Source organism: Bos indicus, chromosome 18, assembly GCF_029378745.1.
Source record: "Bos indicus isolate NIAB-ARS_2022 breed Sahiwal x Tharparkar chromosome 18, NIAB-ARS_B.indTharparkar_mat_pri_1.0, whole genome shotgun sequence".
Taxonomy (NCBI): domain Eukaryota; kingdom Metazoa; phylum Chordata; class Mammalia; order Artiodactyla; family Bovidae; genus Bos; species Bos indicus.
Window position 1 is genome coordinate 50,949,365 of NC_091777.1, and position 20,459 is coordinate 50,969,823.

The 20,459-nt window shown below is 47.5% G+C and overlaps 1 protein-coding gene across 3 annotated transcripts in view; it reads left to right on the forward strand.

Annotated features, from left to right (window-relative positions):
• Window positions 1–674: 674 nt before the first annotated feature.
• HNRNPUL1 (heterogeneous nuclear ribonucleoprotein U like 1) overlaps window positions 675–20,459 on the forward strand; it is a 34,834-nt gene continuing 15,049 nt past the window's right edge. The window contains exons 1-7 of one of the 3 annotated variants that reach the window (XM_019978959.2): window positions 675–693; window positions 6,195–6,320; window positions 8,319–8,472; window positions 9,438–9,511; window positions 11,428–11,567; window positions 13,490–13,589; window positions 15,353–15,465. In XM_019978959.2, coding sequence (XP_019834518.2) covers window positions 6,200–6,320; window positions 8,319–8,472; window positions 9,438–9,511; window positions 11,428–11,567; window positions 13,490–13,589; window positions 15,353–15,465 — 702 coding nt within the window. In that variant the 5' untranslated portion in view covers window positions 675–693; window positions 6,195–6,199. Of the gene's footprint in view, window positions 694–2,159; window positions 2,596–6,194; window positions 6,321–8,318; window positions 8,473–9,437; window positions 9,512–11,427; window positions 11,568–13,489; window positions 13,590–15,352; window positions 15,466–20,459 lie in introns of those variants that run through there. The other 2 variants (XM_019978957.2, XM_019978958.2) reach the window with 2 other exon arrangements.

The following is a 20,459-nucleotide window of genomic DNA, read 5'->3' on the forward strand; positions in this document are numbered from 1 at the left end:
TGGCATCACCAACTCGATGGACGTGAGTCTGAGTGAACTCCGGGAGTTGGTGATGGACACAGGGAGGCCTGGAGTGCTGCGATTCATGGGGTCGCAAAGAGTCGGGCACGATTGAGCACTGAACTGAGGGGGCTTCCCAGATGGCACACTGGTAAAGAATTGCCTGCCAATGCAGGAGGAGCAAGAGATGCGAGTTCGATCCCTGGGTCGGAAAGATCTCTTGGATAAGGAAATGCAACCCAGTCCAGTATTCTTGCCTGAAGAATGCCATGTACAGAAGGAGCGTGGGAGGCTACAGTCCATGGGGTGGCAAAGAGTTGGACATGACTGAGCACACACACACAGAGACAGAGTACTTAAAGGGGACTCACAGACCCAAACGTTCAGAGTCACATAGAAAACACAAGCACAGAGTACCTCCGATAACCACGGGCCCACAAAGGTATTCCTGCCAAGACAAGACCACGGTGTTTTTCACGAATCGCAGGCTAAGTTCCTGGGTGTGTCTAGCAGCAGACGGAGGAACCCTTGGCAGCGCCCGGACGCCCCCCAGTGGTAGGTCCTGAGAATGAAAAACAGTTCAATCCGGGCCACAAACTTTTTTAGAACAAATCATTATGGGAAGCTGGGAGGAGAGAGGAAGTCGGACGTGGGCGAGGGGCGGGGTGTCTGGACTGGAACCTACGGGCCCACGTGAGTGTCTGTCCCGCTTCTGAGTGGGTGCTGTGTGTCTAGGTTGCCGTGGTGTAAGCTTGTAGTGTAACTGTCCTGTGTCTATATCATTTGATGCTGCCTGCTGTGCCAACCTTAATGGGCACACCTACATCGCAGTTTGGTGTACTATCCCCTGAATGGATGCATCTGATCCTACACACGCCATTTGTTTATCTATGTTGTGTGTGCGCCTTTGTCTAAGTAGAGGTTGTGTATGGCTTTCGTGGGTTTTAGATATGGCTCCGTGGGCAGCGGGCATTTGCATTGCGTATCTCGATAGTGTACCTTCCAGAAGTTTTGTGTCTTTTGAGTTAGGCGACAGGGTTAGACATTGTAAAACTGTGACGTTTAACAGAGCCTTAACTACGGACCTGTGTGTTTGAGTTTATCATATTGACGCCAAACAGGCGGATCTACCGAACAGTAATTTATAGAGGATTTGGGTACAGACCCCTGAACTTGAGGTCTTTCCAGAGGGAAAGGCTCTATGATCGCGTGCAGAGCGTCCATTCACGTAAGATACCAACCATAAAGACAGCTCAGCTACGATCGTGGAAGGAGGCGCTCGATGAAATGTACTATCAAAGAGAAGAGGTGCGATTCCCCATTCTAACTTTTCTCCCGCTGTTAGTCTAGCTTTTATTTTCAAACCTTCAGGACTCTGAAGTCAAAGGGTTGCTTTTCTTACAGGCAACTGAGTTTCTTCCAGATTAAGAATAATTTATCTACTTAATCTCGATTTCATATACTTCCTCTACAGCGAAATTTGTAAGGCCGTCCGTAACCAGAATGGCCAATCTGTTTAGGTTTTCCTAAAACGATGCAACTATACTAGCTTTAGTGAGATAAGTCAGTAACTGAGATTGGTGGACAGATTGTTTTGAAACCGCCCTAACGGCAAGGGGCAGGTCCTTAGTGAATTCATCTCTTTCCGGTTTCTTAAAGGCAATCGTGAAAGGAGGGGGGGGTGGGGGGGGTGGGTCTGCCGACTCTCCATTTGATTGGTTCTGGTGGTTTTACCCGCTTGGACTCCTCTAGGGGCGGGAGATTTAGACCAATCAAGATATGTGTTACAGAGACACTAGTTTGATGAAAGGACCGCGCAGGGAAGGCCGTGCGGCGCTCATTCTGAGACCCCATCACTGATTGGCCCAAATCTTTACTCTCTTTCCCTCATTTGACCCTACGGGAGCGGGCGCGCGGGCACTACCCAATCACCGCGCGCCCCTCCTCCCTCCTTTTCCCGCCCTCCCGTTTCGGTCCCGGCATCGACGTAGGCCAACGCTTCCTCCCCGGCAGCTCCTAAGCCCTTTCATTGCTGTTCTTTTGAAAGACCCCTTCTGATTGGTTGAGCCCTTGGGCCCGCGCCCGTTGCTCCTATGAGGTGGCCAATTGGCAACCGTGTTGCATCGGGCCAGGCCACGGAGGAGGGGGGAGGCGGCGGCGGCGGCCATTTTGAGCCGCCGCCGCCATTGGAGTGGGGGGCCCCCCCCTTTCCCCCTTCGCCTGCTGACAGGAAAGGTTTAAGGGGGACAGAGCCCTGGGAGGCCGGGCCGGGCTCGGGGGCCGCCCCGGGGGCCCGGGCCATGGATGTGCGCCGTCTGAAGGTGAACGAACTTCGCGAGGAGCTGCAGCGCCGCGGCCTGGACACTCGCGGCCTCAAGGCCGAGCTTGCTGAGCGGCTGCAGGCGGCGCTGGAGGCCGAGGAGCCCGACGACGAGCGGGAGCTCGAGGCCGACGACGAACCGGGGCGACCCGGGCACAACAACGAGGAGGTCGAGACCGAGGGGGGCTCCGAGCTGGAGGGGACCGCGCAGCCACCGCCGCCCGGGCTGCAGCCGCACCCGGAGCCCGGCGGCTACTCGGGGCCGGACGGACATTGTGAGAGTGCGCGGGGCGGGGGCCGGGGAGCCCGGACTCCGGGCCGAGGAAGGGCTGTGGGACGCGGGAGTCCGGCGCCTGAGGTCGGGGAGACGGTCTGAGGATCGGGGGATACCGCTCCCCGCCGCTGAAAAGGATCGGGGGACAAGGCCCGCGGGACGACCGGAGGGTGGATCCTGGCATTCGGCACAGGGAAGATACTGGAGTGGGGGCTCTCGGTTTCGGAGATGAGGCAGGTCCGGGGTGGGGGTGTAGAGGATTCCCGAGCCTGCGGCTCAGAAACCGGAAACCGTGGTTTTTGGAACCGAAGACAGTCGGAAGAACAAGGGGATCTCTTTTAGGAGACTGAGATCTTAAAGATGGTGATCTTAAGATTTGGAGCTGGGTAGGCTTGGGAGCCGTGTTTTCAGGGCTGGGGCCGTTTTGAGGATGGAGGATCCTGGAGTTTGCTGCTGGATGGGGTACCGGGGAATTCTCATGTTTGTTATTGGGATGGGTTGGTAAGATGGAGTTCCGGTATCTGGCCAGGGAGGGTCTGACGGACTGTGCGTTCTAGTGATTGACTGGGGAGCTTTTAGGGGATGCGAGAGACCACCATGTGTACATGTGTACATGTACCTCAGTGTGAGGACGGCCTGGGGGAGGGTCTCAGATCCAGGGCTGAAAGGCCAGCCTTGAGGCATGGGCAACCTGGGCATTTGATGCTGGCCATCTGGAGCCCTTTTGGCTGACTTCTAGAGAAGGTATATGGAACATCGATGTCCAGCAGCTGGTGGGGGAGAGAAGGCTACTTCACTGGGTGAAGTACCTGGAGGTCTGGAGCTAGGAAGGCACTGGGGACAGATAACGCAGTGGCTCCTGCTGAATGGTCTTAGATTAACAGGATGGAGAAAAAGAGTAGCTGAGAGTGGGTGGGGTAGATAACAGGTTGGTGGAGTTTGAAGTTGAGGGATTAGGGGTAGAGGATCATGCACAAGAAAAGAGTGTAGCTGGTGTGTCAAATGTAGGGAAGGGAAGAGTGTGTATGATGTGGAGGGTGAAAGAATACTTGTTGACTTGGCAGGGGGCCTCAGGGTGAAGGGGGGGAAGTGTTTCTGGGGCTGAGCATCTCCATGAGAGGGCTCCTCGGTCCTCAGAAGCAGGGTTTTTGTGTGTGTGTGCGCCTAGGGATTGGAGAGGCCTCAAGGGGTGGTTGAGAACCTCTGCATCAGACACTCTGAAGGAGAGGGGATGGAGTAGATCTGTGACTTTCTAAAGGGAAGAGACCCTGGTATGCAAGGAAGTAAATCAAGTTAAAAGCTGGTGGCTTTCTAGCAGGACAGGACATGGTGATCGGAAAAGTTGAAGAGTAAGTAGAAAGAACTCTGGCATCCAGAGATTGTATTATTTACCTGAAAAAGAGGGCACCCTGCGCTGTGGGAGTAAAGAAATGAGGAAAGCAATAGGATCAGGGAAGAGACTAGATTTGGGGTTGGCACAGGGTATTTACGTGTTTTCCTAGAGCAGGGCAATCTGAGGGTAGATTTGAGGTGGAGGGTGGTTGTCTAGGACTCAGATGCTGGGAGGAGTACTTCCCATTGCAGAGACCTGTCAAGGAAGGAGGAGTGGCCCTGTACCTGCCTAGGGCAGGCAAGACCCTGGCAGGAATGCCAGTGGCTGGAAATGTCTCCAAAGAAAAGTGATATGCTTTACGGCACAGGCTCTAGACTCAGATTTTTGTCTTGGGCAAGTCACTTCACCTCTGAGCTCTGGCTTCCTTGTGTGTAAAATTGGGATATAATAATAGTGCCCCCCTCCCCGCTTGGGGATGAATGAGATTACATGTGTAAGGGGCTTAGCACTGGGCCTGCCTGTTATTAGGAGGTAAATGTTTTAGAGAACAGAGAAGGGCCCCAGAATCATAAGCTTCTCTGGGCGAGGCTTCCTCTGTGAGCGCAGGAGAGATTCTCGGAAAGAAAGATATGAGGCTTTTGTGGCAAGAACAACACACGATGTTGTGTGTTGAACGCGATGGTATGAAAGGGCCCCCTGTGTTCTAATTAAGGAGTTATTCTGTGTCTTCCTTTCTCTCCTACCCATTACAGCAAAATCCTTTGAGCCCCTTTTATGCCCCCCGCAACCCTTCCTTCAGCCCTGGTAAACAGACCTGTAGCGAACCACGTGATCTGTGTGACTTTCCTCCCTTTGGGCCGCACCTGGTTTGTGCCCAGATACATTTGTCCTCTGAGAAAGGATCCAGTCAGTTAGCAAGCAGCAGAATAGTCTTTCCTTCCCCATGGTTCCGCCTCACTGGTCCTGGCACAGCCACTAGTAGGGCCCTGGAGGCATCTTGCAGAGCCTGCCCCTGGGGTGGAGAACCTGCTTGCTACTCAACCTAGGTTTCCAATGTTCTCTCTGGGTTTGGCTACAGGATTCTCCTTGAAGGAGTTTCAGGTTTTAGTCCCATCTCTGAACTTTATCATGTGTCGCCCAAACCCCAGGAGTGTTTTCTCCATTCTCATCACTGGGTTATCTTCACTACTATGTATCCTTTGAGTCCAGGCTTATCTGTTACTTTCTGGGTCCCTGATCTCAGCCCCTGGTACTTCTTCAGAGCCCTTAACACAGTACAATTTTTGTACTTTCAGATTTGTTTAATGTGTGTCTGTCTGACTAAGCTGAAACTTGTTCTTAGTTACATCCTAGCATGTGGTGTATAGTATGTACTCCACTCCATGAATAGTTGATATTGTTTTTTTCTTTCTTTTTTGGCCACACTGCACAACTTGTGGAATCTTAGTTCCCCAACCAGGGATTAAACCCTGGCCCCAGCAGTGAAAGCACTAAATCATAACCACAGGAAATTCCCTGATATTATTATTCTTGCCACCCTTCAGTTGAGTTCCTCCTGGACCCACAAAAACACCTTCCTGAAACACTTCCTGCCTAACTCCAAGTATTTTAGGGCTTATCCCTAATGAGCCTGAAGGCCACTATTATCATAACTCCTGTTTTCTTAACAGTTCCTTTCCTTCCTCCCCCATTTCCCCTTCAACTGAGATGGTTATCCCTTACCTTTACAGCTATTGCAGGGCGGAAGAAATTCATAAGGAGAGTTGGCTATGCAAGTGGGAATAGTGAATTGGGTTGGACAGAGGACTGGTTTGTGCTCTGAACAATTTTTAAGGTTGTACCCTAAAGGCAACTCCCTAAGTTTTATACTCTGTCAGGGAACAGCTGGGCTGGTAATTTTTAAACTGTGTTCATGGAGTTGCCCCCCACCCCAGTGGGGACTTAGAGGGGAGGTCAAGTTGGACCCCTTCTTCAACTTTCCCATCTCCTTGCTCCAAACAGAGCATTTCTGCTTCATTTGGTTTTATGTGTTAGGATTCTGTAGACCCTAGTCACAGATAGATCACTAACTTTTGAGGGGCAAGAGGGCCTGTCCTTAGGCAGCTGGGGCCCCTGACTGCCCAGGTGGGTTTCCATCTGAAGGTGTTTGCACATCTTTTAGCCTCTGGAAGACTGATTGTCCACAATGGGGATGGCATCGTTTTGTATTTAAAAGCTACCTCTAGTCCCAAGAAATGCCCTTCTAACTGGCCATTTTTTGTTTTAAGATGTCATGGACAATATTACCATGCAGAACCAATTCTATGAGACGCAGGTCATCAAGCAAGAGAACGAGTCAGGCTACGAGAGGAGACCACTGGAAATCGACCAGCAGCAGCAGGCCTATCGCCCAGGTAGGAAAGCGCATGTGATACATCTCTTTTGAAGGAGGTGTAATCTATGTGCGGGTGGCCTTTACCTTCTGCCTACTGCCTGTCTTCCCAGAAACTTTGTATCTTCCTTTTAGGCAATCTTTGGGCTTGGTCACTCTGGCAAGATCTTTTTGAAGGGAAGAATTTAGTCTCTCTCACTCGCAAGTATTAGGATAGGGGAGTCTTCAAGGTATCTGTCATCAGATGTTAGTAACAACATCTTGGAGAGCTTAGACCTGGAGGCCAATATCTGAGTCCTACTTAGAATCTTAGAATGTTGAAGCTAGAAGGGACCTTCGAAATCTAGTCTAGTATTTGCCATGTTCTGAAAAATATTTTTCCAGGAGATATTGCTAAGGACTTCTCAGAGAAGAGTACCTTGGCCAAATGCATCTGAAAAATGCGGCATATACCTTGCCACCTCTGGGAGAGTCACTGTGCTCATTAAAAATGCTCAGAAGTCCTGGATTGGGAAAAACTCTGTCACATTGTTTAAACCCAGCATTTCCCAAATATGTAAATGTGTCTTTGTAGAACAAAGTTTTCTACAGTACAAGCTTGGAAAGCACAATTATAATGTAGATCTCTCCCCATTTTACAGATGAGGGAGGTTGAGGGCTAGGGTTGGATCCCGGAAATTAAATTGGCTTCTGGGCCACTGCTCTTGGTTGATACGCAGCATTCCTTACCTAGTATTTGGGAAGCGGGGTCCTACTGTTGAGTAACGACAGAGCCAGGACTGACTCCCAGTCTTGTGCTCCTTTCACTGTGCTGTGGTCCCAGTGCCTTTTTGTAGTCAGTCTAGTTGGTTCTGTCTGATTCCATTCTGGTTCACCCACAAAGTAAAATCCCCAGACATTTCTTGAGAGTGGCTCAGGATTTTAATGAATGTAGGTTACAAACTGTAGATTTGTGTCAGGCTCTGTGAGACTTGTGGGATCATTTGGCCCAAGGAGACTGTTTTCTGTGCAGACATTTATCAGGGCCTCCCTTGAGCCCAGTGCTGTGATGGGAACCAAGGAAGCTCTGTCCGTGTGAGTGAGCACCATCTCTGCCCTAGTGAACGAGGAGCCTTCTCTGAGATTTTGTCTGTGTGCCAGAGCCAGGGAGTGCTCCAAGGTGGTGTTGAGTTGAATGCTGAAGTGTGTAGATGTGATGTGAGTGACCCACAGCATCCATAGATGAGGTGAGTCTGAACCCACAGTTTGCTCTCAGCAGGCACGGATTCTTGGAATCTGCCTGAGCCTGGGGCATTCCTGTGGTCCACAGCGTGTTATCCCATCCTGACTTCCTGTTTGTGGGGTGATTTAATAAGGCCATCCCACCTGTGGGCTGGCTTACATGCAGACCCGCCCTTCTGGAGCGCTTCTGGGCTTTGTAATAGTGATTAAAGCCCATGGAGTTAGGTGGGGGACCACAGCACTGCTGAACTGACTTTCCCCTCCATTGCTAGACTGAAGAAGCTCTGTAAGAATTGAAGTGAAGAGATTCTCTGGGAGAAGAAATTATAGAATGCAGAATTGTGAAATGGTAGAAGGCTTTTAGGGCTCTTTCCTACTTGGTGCATGCGATGGTAGCTCCCAATTTTCCCAACTTTACTTTGCCTTTGGCAAGGTAGCCCAGGCAGTCATTCGCCTTTGAGTAGGGCCTTAGAGAGCTTCTCCTTGTTTAGTGCTGAAGTCCCCTCTCCTCCGCACGAAGCCTGAGAATTATCTGACTGACATCTCTCACCCTATCAACTGCTGATGCTACTGGGCCTGGATGGTCATCCCCAGCCTCGCTTTATTCTAGCCCTGTCCTCCAGTACAGCCTTTTCAGTTCCCTCAGCAGGCTTCCACTGAACCTAGCAAGAGCCTGTGCCCAGACCTTCATCACCATAATCAGGATCCTGCCATTATCTCCTGAAGTAGAGGGGACCAGAAAAGTGATAACTGAAGAGTTTCTGAGTGTCTTAACCATCTGGATTTGTCCTGACTGTAGAAGTGAAGACAGAGATGAAGCAAGAAGCACCCACCAGCTTCCTCCCACCCGAAGCATCTCAACACAAACCAGACAGACAGCAATTCCAGAGTCGCAAGAGGCCTTATGAAGAAAACCGGGGACGGGGGTACTTTGAGCACCGAGAGGATAGGAGGTGGGTCTGTGAGGCAGTGGTCATCCTTTTTCCAATAGGTCTCAATGTCTGTAACCCAGTGCCCACCGGGGTCTTTTTACTAGCCAAGAGGGCAGAGCTGAGGTCTCCTGCCCTCTCACTCTCCCCCAGTTCTTCCTATACCCACTACAGATTCAACTTTGCTTAACTTCTGATCCTTCCCTCACTTTCTCCCTTCCCATTACTTGAAGGGTGAAGTTCAGACACCTTGCCATTCACATGTGAGATGCCAGCCTGCCTTTTTAGTCCTTTGCCCCACTGCCCTGCATATGACCTGACCTGAGCATATGGTAGACTAAGGTCATCCAGACTGTCCCAAGGAGGACCCTACGCATTAGACTCCACACTTCTACCTTATTCCCATATGTTGGAAACCACCAGTATTTTCACCTAGTCCCTTTTAGTATTTTGGTTGGAATAAATTTCGTTCATAATTTAGGACACTTTTAAAAGAGAAGACAAAAATGGGTCATTTCAAATCCTTTCAGATGTGGAGTTTTAGGAAGCCTGGAATAAGGACAGATTATAATAACAGGTTTATCCAAATTCTTACAGATTGCCCTTCCTGGCCCAGTACTCTCTGGGCTACTGTAACCTCCCATCAGTAGCAGAGTTCAGTGTGAAGGCAGTGCTCAGCATGTAGAGGGGTGGATCAGAATCTGAGGGTGTGAGAGAGTGGTATTTTTCAAAAAGTTCTCTAAATGATTCTCATGGCCCTCTTCAGCAGAGCACACCCTTTCCAGTCTTTGACCCCGCCCTGGTAGTTAATAGTCATTGCTCTCATTGCAAGGATGTAGGGTTCCAGAGTTCTTTTGCTAACCTCTGTGGGAGGAACTTGAAATCCAGGAAGCAGCTTGGAGGCCACTTGTAAATTCCAGCAGAAACTTGAGGTCCCTTCTTCCCTTGTTCTTCTGTTCTCCTGTGACTGATACCTCTTTATGACACAGGGGGCGATCTCCTCAGCCTCCGGCTGAAGAGGATGAAGATGACTTTGATGACACCCTTGTGGCCATTGACACATGTGAGTCTTTGGAGTGCCTGTTTGATACTGTCTTCAGTCGGTGTAAGGAAACTGCCTTTACCTTCACAAAATCCCCACCCGGCACCGTCCAGAGCAGTTAGTTCAGACATGAGAACTAGCAGAGCCCTGGAGTCAGGGTGTTGGTTTGGAGACAACAGCTCTATCTGTGAGATTCGGTCAAGTCATTCTACTTCTCCAAGCTTCTCTTCAGAGAGGAAGAATCCTGCTCTTATACCTCAGGGGACTTTCAGTGACATTCATCAGAGAGCAAGTTGAAAAACCCTGAACACCCTGTAAAGTTGTCATCTAATCAAGAAGGGAACCTGAGTGCTGCTGGGGAAACTTAACTCTTTGACGGCCATTTCCCCAGTTTCCATTTGCTGCTCACGTTCCTGGTGAAACCAATGCTGCCTTGTCTCCTCAGGCATTAACCTGGCCTGCCCTGCTCTCTGTCCCCCAGTTCAGTTTTGTTTCCTCTAGATAAGTGACTTCCCCCTCCCCCTTGACCGTGCATCTAAATACTTGGGGGAACGAATGTAGAGGTCCTGTCCCTCCTCAGGCCTCCTCAGATAAACTCTTAAGTGGTAGGGCCTATGAATATGAATTTTTGAACACACCCAGAAGCCCAGTCAAGTCTGAGGACTGCACTTTTCAACAGAGCAGAAAATTAACAGCAGTTCATTCGTGTACTTGTTTACATAGCTCGTGTTTATAAACCAATGGCTACATGCTTTAAAAGAGGTAAAGATATCTCGTATACAGTCCCTTTTATCACAGGATCTTAAGGATTCAGAGTGAAACGGAGTGTTAATTTTTTAAGTATTGTGTGGCAGTGGTTCATGAAGCAGCATCTGATTAAATACCAAATGTACAGACCATGGCACTCAGCCTTTAGAGAAAGGAGAGAGCCTACTGGACGAGACATACAGGAAAGACTTTCCCGGAGACATGCGGGCTCCTGGCAGAGTGGGGAGAGTCTGAGCAGCAGAGTCCTGGGCCCACGCAAGGAGCTGGGAGCCTGTGGCGCACCTGACCGTGGTCCTGGGTGGCGGGTGTGGATCAGGGTCAGCTGTTGGTGCCGCTCTTGGCAGCAGGAGCCTGACTGATATCCCACACTGATAGAGTTAGCATGGGAGGTGGTTGAAGTTTATGGTGTTGGGAGGTAATCTTTTCTAAATTCTAAAATCACTTGAGACTCTAACCTTTTAAATTCTAGAATCACTTGAAAGGATATTGACCCTCTCCCTAGCAAGTGTGCATGCTGTCACTTCAGTTGTGTCCCAACTTTTTGTGACCCTATGGACTGTAGCCCACCAGGCTCCTCTGTCCATGGGATTCTCCAGGCTAGAATACTGGAGTGGATTGCTGTGCCCTCCCCCAGGGGATCTTCCAGACCCAGAGATCAAACCCACCTCTCTTATGTCTCCTGCACTGGCAGGAGGGTTCTTTACCACTAGCCCCATTAGAGAGGCATGTGTGTATTACTTGCAGGAGCCCCCGTGACAGCCATCCTTGGACCCTGGCCAGGTGAAGAACCCTAGTTCCTCTGCGGCGTGGCAGCTTTCATCCTGTGCAGTCCAGTTAGCAGTATTGCAGGGCCTTTGTGCTAAAAGAGAGAATGGTTAGGTGGTATGGCTGGCTTCTCGTGAACCTGTCCCCACACCGTGTCAGCTTGTGTAGTTTTGGTTAACACTCTTAGGAAACTTACCTCTGCCTGTCCCTCTGCTGCTGCTGCTGCTAAGTCACTTCAGTTGTGTCCAACTCTGTACGACCCCATAGATGGCAGCCCACCAGGCTCCCCCCATCCCTGGGATTCTCCAGGCAAGAGTACTCGAGTAAGGTGCCATTGCCTTCTCCGGCCTGTCCCTCTGGGGACCATTAAAACATCAGCCAACTACAGGCTGTTTCCTCCACAGACAACTGCGACCTCCACTTCAAGGTGGCCCGAGACCGGAGTAGTGGCTACCCGCTCACGATTGAAGGCTTTGCATACCTGTGGTCAGGAGCCCGTGCCAGCTACGGGGTCAGAAGGGGCCGTGTGTGCTTTGAGATGAAGGTAAGTGGGAGCAGCAGAGGGATGGGGACAGAAAGCAGGTCCATCCTTGATCAGAGCCATGATTGCAAAAGAAATTTGATTGAACATGAATTTTATGTTCAGGCCAAAGAAAAAAGTAAAATTAATTCAAGAGAACTGTCATTGCTAAATATTATATGGGGAAAGCAAGGCGACCATATGTTCCTTCATTAAGCGGATTTTTTCCTTGATGGGGTTTGACCTAGGTGCTGTATAGCCAGCCATGCGAGGGTGACATGTTTGTAGAGCTAGGGAGAGGAGTTATTTGGAAAAACAGTGAACTGGAAAGAATTGGCCCTGGCCAGTTAAAGGGAGGCCAGGTGAGAGTAGGGCAAAGTAGGGTTCTGCTATCCGGATATCCTCTACTATTATCTCTCCACAGTTCCATGTCAAAGTGTATTTATGAAAATAATATCTGGTCATGTTTAGTAAAAGGGCAGAGAGCACAGAAGAGTAAAAACCAGAGTTATACTCACATCCTCCCAGCCCCATCCTACCCTCTAGAGATACTTTATGTGTTAACAGTTTCTTGTGTATCCTTTGTGTATCCAAACTTATTTATGATAGCTAATATCTATAGAATACCTTGCATGTGCTAGGTACAGTGCCAAGTTCTTTGCATGCATATCCATTAATCTTTACAGTCTCATCATAAAATATGTACTGTTGTCCCCCAGTTTTCAGAGGTGGGAACTAAGACCAAGGGTTATCGTATTTGACTAAGACACTTGATTCTCAGTCGCACGTTGTTTTGTGTGCATAGAGAAACCGCCAGTTACACTAACATAGTGCTTTCAGACGTCAGCTGTAAGACATATACTGACTCTGGAGATGTTAAAATGTGAAAATCGTGTGTCCAAAAGTCAATTACTAGAGTAACTTTCTAAAAGCCACAAACTAATAAGATAAATATTGGTTATTAGATAGTTAACTGCTAATTAAAAGTTAAGTCAGAAGGTGCCTTTTATTTTTTTTGCTCCTGTTACTTAATACTATATATCTTGAATGTTTTTCCGTACCAGTGTATTAGTCCTGCTTCATTCATTTTAACCGCTGTATCATTCTGTGGCATGGATGTGCTTTAATGTGACTGGTATTTTGCAGGTGGTTTTTTCTTCCTTCCTCTTCCCCTCTCTTCCTTCCTTTTCAACATAAAGACCACCACACTGCATTTTTTGTGTGTGTATATGTCCCTAGGATAGACTGCAAGTTGAATTGGTTGGTTATAGAGCATGTGCATTTGCTTTTAATAATAAGACTGTTAAATTGCCCTCTAAAGACATTACATCAATTTGTGGGTTCACACCAAATGTTGTGAGAGTCCCTGTTTGCCTTGTCAGTCAGTTCAGTCTCTCAGTCGTGTCCGACTCTTTGCAACCCCATGAATCGCAGCACGCCAGGCCTCCCTGTCCATCACCAACTCTCGGAGTTCACTCAGACTGAAGTCCATTGAGTCAGTGATGCCATCCAGCTATCTCATCCTCTGTCATCCCCTTCTCCTCCTGCCCCCAATCCCTCCCAGCATCAGAGTCTTATCCAATGAGTCAACTCTTCCATTCAGGTGGCCAAAGTATTGGAGTTTCAGCTTTAGCATCATTCCTTCCAAAGAAATCCCAGGGCTGATCTCCTTCAGAATGGACTGGTTGGATCTCCTTGCAGTCCAAGTATTACAGCTAAAAAATAACTATTTTTAAAATTCCCATCTCTGTGGCCCTGAACTCTCCTGAGCCCTCTGGAGGCCCTGGTTTCGGTATAGCTGGCCCTTGAGACAGCTCAGATACGTGTTCCCCAGCCACAGAAGCCATTCCTGTTTTTTTAACATCTCTGCATTTCCCACCTGTATTGCCTCCTAAACTCTCAGCCTCCAGAGAATCAATTCTGAGCCTTCTTTTTCTCTGTCCCAGATCAATGAAGAAATCTCTGTGAAGCACCTTCCGTCTACAGAGCCCGACCCACACGTGGTCCGCATTGGTTGGTCCCTGGACTCTTGCAGCACTCAGCTAGGTAAGGGAGGTCAGCCAAGCAATCCAGAGAGTAGTGCGGGTGCCTTGATCCCTGGATTCTCAGGCTTCCTCAGCTTCTCTCTCCCGCATTGGACCCAGAACAGAACTGCCCTGGGGTGGAATAGACACAGGGATTAGGTTTGTGGGGCTGCCTAGCTTCAGACTTACAGGATTCAACTGGAAGGACCACAGTCATACAGCAACTTTTCTACAAAAAATTTATCTTTCATCTTTAAGAACAGGGTCCAAAGTTCTCTTCAGAAAACTGTTCCCTTTTAAAAAAAAAAAAAAAATGACCGGTTGTCTCCTGTTCTCAAACCGTGGTGAAAGTAATAAGGTCCTCAAGTTTCATTGAGTTCTGTCTGGAATCTTCTGTCCAGAGCCTAACCCAGAGTAAAAGAGAAAAAGACCAGTGGGGCCAGGGCTGGCTGGTGGAAAGAGGCAGGGAGGGGCTGTCTTGAGAGGTTTTGAATTTTCACAGATTCCCGAGGCTCTAATGACCTTCTGGCCCCAGGTGACTGGTTTCAGTGACCGATGGTGAGACTTTCTTTCTTGATCATGTAAACATTCTGATTGTGAAAATAATGTCTGCTCCATGTGAAAATTCAGGCCATTACAGAGAAGGGGAAATGAAAATCCTTCTAAACCTATGGGATAATGACTAGTGCCAACATTTTCATCTGCATTCTTCGAGACAATGTCTTTGTCCTTTGTGTATCTCGAATGGGATACGTTATAGAACTTTTCTGTAGCCTGACTGCTTTTTCCCACTTGATGTTGGTGGTTATATTTTGTAAATAAGTATAGATTTTTTGACCACTGCATAATTTTTCATTTTATAATTGTATTACCTATTTATAAATGTTTTGTGGGTCATTTACGTTGATTATAAATTTTTACAGTAAAACACTTGAGCTCTCCTTGTATGTAATTAGTCTGAGCCTTAAAAGCAGAAATGGTAGGTTAAAAGTAGTGTACAGTTTTCATTTTGATGTGTATTAGCAGTTTTATTTAAGATTCATATGTCATCTCCTTTTATCTTTGTTTCAGTTTTGAGATGTAAATGGAGAACAGTTGATACAGATAAAGATGCAAAGCCCAGAACAGTCAAGCAGATGTCCAGGTTACACAGCTGATTCAGGCTAGAGCTGGGCCTGGAGTTCATGCTTGTTGGCACCTGCTTTACTGGCAGAACTTAGGTTTCTGGCCTGATATCTCTGTAACTCAGATGTCAGCCAGGGCCCTTGGGGTCTCAGTGATCTTGCTTCAGAACCCAGTTGTGTAGCCTGAGGAAATCTGTACCTTTCCTATGGGTTAGACCTCGTGGTCTGCAGAAGCAAAACCCCTTTACTGATTTCTGACCAAAACTCATTGACACCAAAAACAGACACTGTTAGGAGACTTAACTGAATGTTGAATGTCACAAGGAAGAAATGTGCCTTAGTGTACAGCCTTTCTCCATCCCAGCTTCTCTCTTTCCTCCTCCCTTTTTTCCCCAGTTCTCCCTTCCTGTTCAAAGCAGTTCAGGTCAGTTCCAACTCTCGGACTTAACACCTAAAGCCATCAAACCCTCAGAAACTCTGCATGATGAAGGGCTTCCTTTCAATGGAAGCTTTCTTACCTCTTCCCCCAAAAGCACCTGATTAGTAAAACAGGCAAAGAAAATGTTTCTTTAATTTGTTTTAATTTAAAACTTTGTAACAGCCATAAAGGCCATTGTGACCATCACAGGTCTAACCTGCCTTTGCCTGTTTCTTCCCTCAGGCGAAGAGCCTTTCTCCTATGGCTACGGAGGCACTGGGAAGAAGTCCACCAATAGCCGCTTTGAAAACTATGGAGACAAGTTTGCAGAGAATGATGTAATTGGCTGCTTTGCGGTGAGTGCTGGCAGCCCATGGGAGTTAGCAGAACCAAATGTTGGTCCTGTGAGGTCAACCTGCAACATCTCTTTCAGAATATCTCTGTCCATCGTCTGCCCTTTGTCCAGCCGCTCTCACCATACCTCTGTTTCTCTTTGACACACTGAAATGTTTGTGGTCATTTTGTGCAAAATTCTGCCATTCTTCCCCCTCTGGTCTTTTGTGCAAAGTTTTTGGATGGCATCCTGAAGATGTTTGGGGATGTCAGACGTGCACAACTTCTAGATACCAGAGTAACATTTCCTAAGCAAACTAAGGAATTACCTCCCTTTGCTGTGGAATAGTCTGCATGCGCAAGTGCTCAATTGTGTCCCAATCTTTTCAAGCCCGTGGACTGTAGCCTGCCAGGCTCCTCTATCCATGGAATTTTCTCCAAGCATACTGGAGCAGATTGCCATTTCCTTCTCCAGTGGATCTTCCTGATCCAGGGATCAAACCCTTGTCTCTTGTGTCTCCTGCATTGACAGTCGGATTCTTCATCACCAGCACCACCTGGGAAGCCCATGAAATAGCCTATCTGTTCTCAAGCGCAGTCGTGTTGGCTCTTGCCCCCACTTTAGCATCATCTCATCCCAGAACTTCTCCTTTCCTTCACCTCATTGGTTTAGCCAGGCTTCCAGTAGTGCATTGCCTTTTAGGAGGAGGATGCTGCCGCTGCTGCTAAGTCGCTTCAGTCGTGTCCAACTCTGCGACCCCATAGATGGCAGCTCACCAGGCTCCCCCGTCCCTGGGATTCTCCAGGCAAGAACACTGGAGTGGATTGCCATTTCCTTCTCCAGTGCATGAAAGTGACAAATGAAAGTGAAGTCGCTCAGTCGTGTCCAACTCTTAGTGACCCCATGGACTGCAGCCTACCAGGCTCCTTCATCCATGGGATTTTCCAGGCAAGAGTACTGGAGTGGGGTGCCATTGCCTTCTTGGGGTGGCTGCAAAACAGAACAAGGTAGAAGAAACCTGAACTGCTGCTGAACTTTAGTTCCCAAGAGCAGTAACCAGCACTCACAGAGGTATAGAGTGTGACTGATGGTTCTGGGGCCAGAATTCCTAGGCACAGACCCTGCTTTTCAACTCACAGCCCTGGACAGCCTGCCCTCCCTGTGTTTCAGTTTCCTCTCAGTGAGAATTCTCACACCTACCTCAGAATTTCATGTGGTGTCATTAAGGTAGACCATTAGAAGCACTTATAGCAGTGTCTGGCAGAGAATGAATGCTCAGGAAATACTCTTTAACACTATGATCATTGGAAGTTAAATGTTTGTAAAAATATGCCATGAAGCCCCAGGGAAAGTGGTTAACCAGGTGGATGCTTCCTCTTGGCCTTCTTCCCGCTCCCTTCTTCCTTCTCTCCCTCGTATTTATACACATGGTATTCTTTTTTCTTTCTTTCTGTCTTTTTTTTTTCCCCTCTTTGAAAGAATTTCCAATTTAAAGAAAAGCCATAGAATTCTCATAGAACCTTGTCCAGATTCTAATGTTTGCTTTACCATTTTTCTCAAATATATGTATGTGTATGTATATGATTTTTATCTGACCTATTTGAGAGTAAGATGCCTACTTTGTCTTTATTCCTTAATATTTTAGTATGCATTTCTTAAGAATAAAGCTATTCTCTTAACCACAGTAATCAAATTTAATGTTGATTTAATGCTATTATCTACTCCACAGTCCATGGTTAAGTTTTGTCAGCTGTCCCAACAATATCCTTTAGAGAAGTTTGGTTTGTAGTTCAGGATCCAGTCCAGGATCACTGATTGCATTTTCTTGTCATGTCTTTTTAGTCTAAAACAATTTCTCAGTCTTCTTTTGTCAGTCATGACCTCATTATCTTTTTAATAAAAAGCATGTTTTCTTGCTTCCCTAGTGGCTCAGAGGATAAAGCGTCTGCCTGCAATGCACAAGACCCGGGTTCGATCCCTGAGTTGGGAAGATCCCCTGGAGAAGGAAATGGCAACCCACTCCAGTATTCTTGCCTAGAGAATCCCATGGACAGAGGAGCCTGACGGGCTACAGGAGCCTGATGGGCTACAGTCCACGGGGTCACAAAGAGTCGGACATGACTGAGCGACTTCACACACTCATACACACATGTTTTCTTGAATAAAAATTAACCATGTTTATATTCTGCACACTGTTCCAAACCTCGCATTTTTTTCAATTTAACAGTAAATCTCAGCTATCTTTCCTTTGTCTGCACAGAAAGTATAAATCTAGCTCAATTTAAAACACTGTTGGATAGTTAATAAATTTTTATGGATTTCAAAAATATCCAGACATACAGAAAGGTATACAGTATAAAGTCTTCTTCAGACCCTTCCCCTCCACCCATGGTTCACATATGCCCTCCCCTACACATGAGGCCACTGGTACTCAACATTTCTTTATCAGAATACAGGAAAGGTGGTGGTTATTTTTCTTTTCTACACAAAAGGTAGCATATTACACATGTTATTCTGTATCTGTCTTTGTTTAACTATATATCTTAGAGGTTTTTTTAATATCATTACCTAGAGGACTTCTTTGTTCTTTTATATAGTCTGCAGTTATTGTGTTGATCTACCATGTTTATATAATCAGTTCTGTCTTAATAGACACTTGGTTAATTTCTCATCATTTTACTTAGTGGCTTCCTAGTATTCTAATGTAGGTGTCAGTTTCCCCTGGTGGACCTAAAAGTTATTTCTTGGAACAGTTGATGCTACAGTGATAGCTTATCATTTCCCACTGACCAGAGTATCTTGGAGGGCTTTTCATGTTCCCATTCATGGACGTCCTGTGTGATTTAGTCTCCCACTTCCCCACTGGAGCACATTTAGTGGTGCTGGAGTGAACACCAGCGTTCTTGTGGGCATACAGTTGTAGAATATATACTACTGAAAGCATAAATTCTGAGTCAGAGGTATAGTTTTAATTTTTGATAGCTACTGTCGAGACTGTACTCCAACTCCAGAGAGGTTGTAGCAGTTTAATGTGTCATCAGCATGTGAGTGTGTTCCCCAAGCTCTCTTATTCGGGCGTGACATTCTGAGTGTGTAGCACTTGGAAACTTTGGGCCTTGACTCTTGTTTCAACCAGTTCATCTTTACTTCTGTTTTTTAATCTGTGTTCAGTTTCCTTTGTTTAAAGGATCAGTTCAGTTTAGTTGCTCAGTCACGTCCAACTCTGCGACCCCATGGGTTGCAGCACACCAGGCCTCCCTGTCCATCGCCAACTCCCGGAGTTTACTCAAATAAGTCAGTTCTTCACATCAGGTGGCCAAAGTATTGGAATTTCAGCTTCAGCATCAGTCCTTCGAATGAATATTCAGGACTGATTTCCTTTAGAATGGACTGGTTGGGTCTCCAGTTGCAGTCCAAGGGACTCTCAAGAGTCTTCTCCAACACCACAGTTCAAAATTTTGCATCAGTTCTTCAGCCCTCAGCTTTCTTTATAGTCCAGCTCTCACATCTGTACATGACTACTGGAAAAACCATAGCCTTGACTAGATGGACCTTTGTTGGCAAAGTAATGTCTCTGCTTTTGAATATGCTGTCTAGGTTGGTCATAACTTTCCTTCCAAGGAGCAAGCGTCTTTTAATTTCACGGCTGCAGTCACCATCTTCAGTGATTTTGGAGCCCCCAAAAATAAAGTCTGACACTGTTTCCACTGTTTCCCCATCTATTTGCCATGAAGTGATGGCATCACTTTAAAAGATTCAGAGGGAAGGGTTAAGAAGGGGTGTGAAAGATTAGTGACCTGAAGGGGATCTAGTGGGGAGGACACTGGTGTCAGAGCTTGAGTTCTCAGCACTCACAAAGCAGGGCCAGATGACCTTCCAGGTAGAGAGGACAGGATAGCTCACTTCAGCAAACCGTAAGGAGTAAAATATTCAGCGCCTTGGGGACAGCACAGAGAGGTGTGAGAGGCGAGGCTGTGAAAACACACACTTTGAACAGCACCAGGCTAGGACTTTGGGTCCTTAGGCCCTAGAGTGGCACCCAGGGACATTTTAGCAGAGGTGACACAATTACGCTTGCCTCCTTGACTCTTGGCCCTGTTGTGCTGGATTTGTCAGTTGAGGTTGCTGGTTTCCGTACAGGGAGGTAAGTTCCTGTAGTGAAGCTGGTGGACATAAGAAAGGTTAGCCCCTGCCATGTTCATTTTCACAACAGAGCAAAAGTGACCTGGGCGATTCTTGCTCAGGTGAGAAGATACGGGAGGGACCATCCTGCAGGGATTGAGGCAGGATTTAGTCCAGCAGAAGTCTGTGTGTCTGCCCTGCGTGATCTTTACCTGTATGGGCGCTTACAGACACAAAGGACCATGTAGAACTATGCCCTGTGACCACTGAGGAGGGTGGCGAGGAGGCTCCTTGGGGGAAGGGGGCTTTCACAGCTGCTCAAAGGCAAGTCCCAAGGTGGTCTCTGCATGCAGGAGGGGAAGGAATACCACTCAGCCTTTGCTGCCATCTGCTTATGACCCCAAAGGTTAGTTATTAACCTTTGCTCTGCAGCTGAGTGATCTTTGTGAAACACAGTTTTGACCAGGCAATTCTGCTCTTAGGAACAAGTCAGGGGCTCTACTCTGCTGCCATCAGCAGGAATCTAAACTTCCCCGCCCCCACGCTCCAGTCTAGAGCAGTGTCTGGCATCTGGGAGTGAGACCACCCACTCGTGCTCTCACTGTAGGAAATACATTAACCTGTTTAGTCCTTAGCACAATTCTGCTGTATTGTGGAAACTTTTTTGAAAAGGAAACTGAAGATGTAGTAAATGGTAGAACTAAAGCCGTCTGCCTTCCAAAACAGGATCTTGACACTAAACCTCAGCTGATCACTCAGGACTCAGTGAATTGTTGAATTAATGAATATGGTCCCTTCCAGCTGTCCGGCTGTACCTGAAGTCACCACCTCCCAGTTCTTTATGTTTCAGCCAGTCTGACCCTGTGTCCTCTCACTGCCAGATTTGTACGTAAG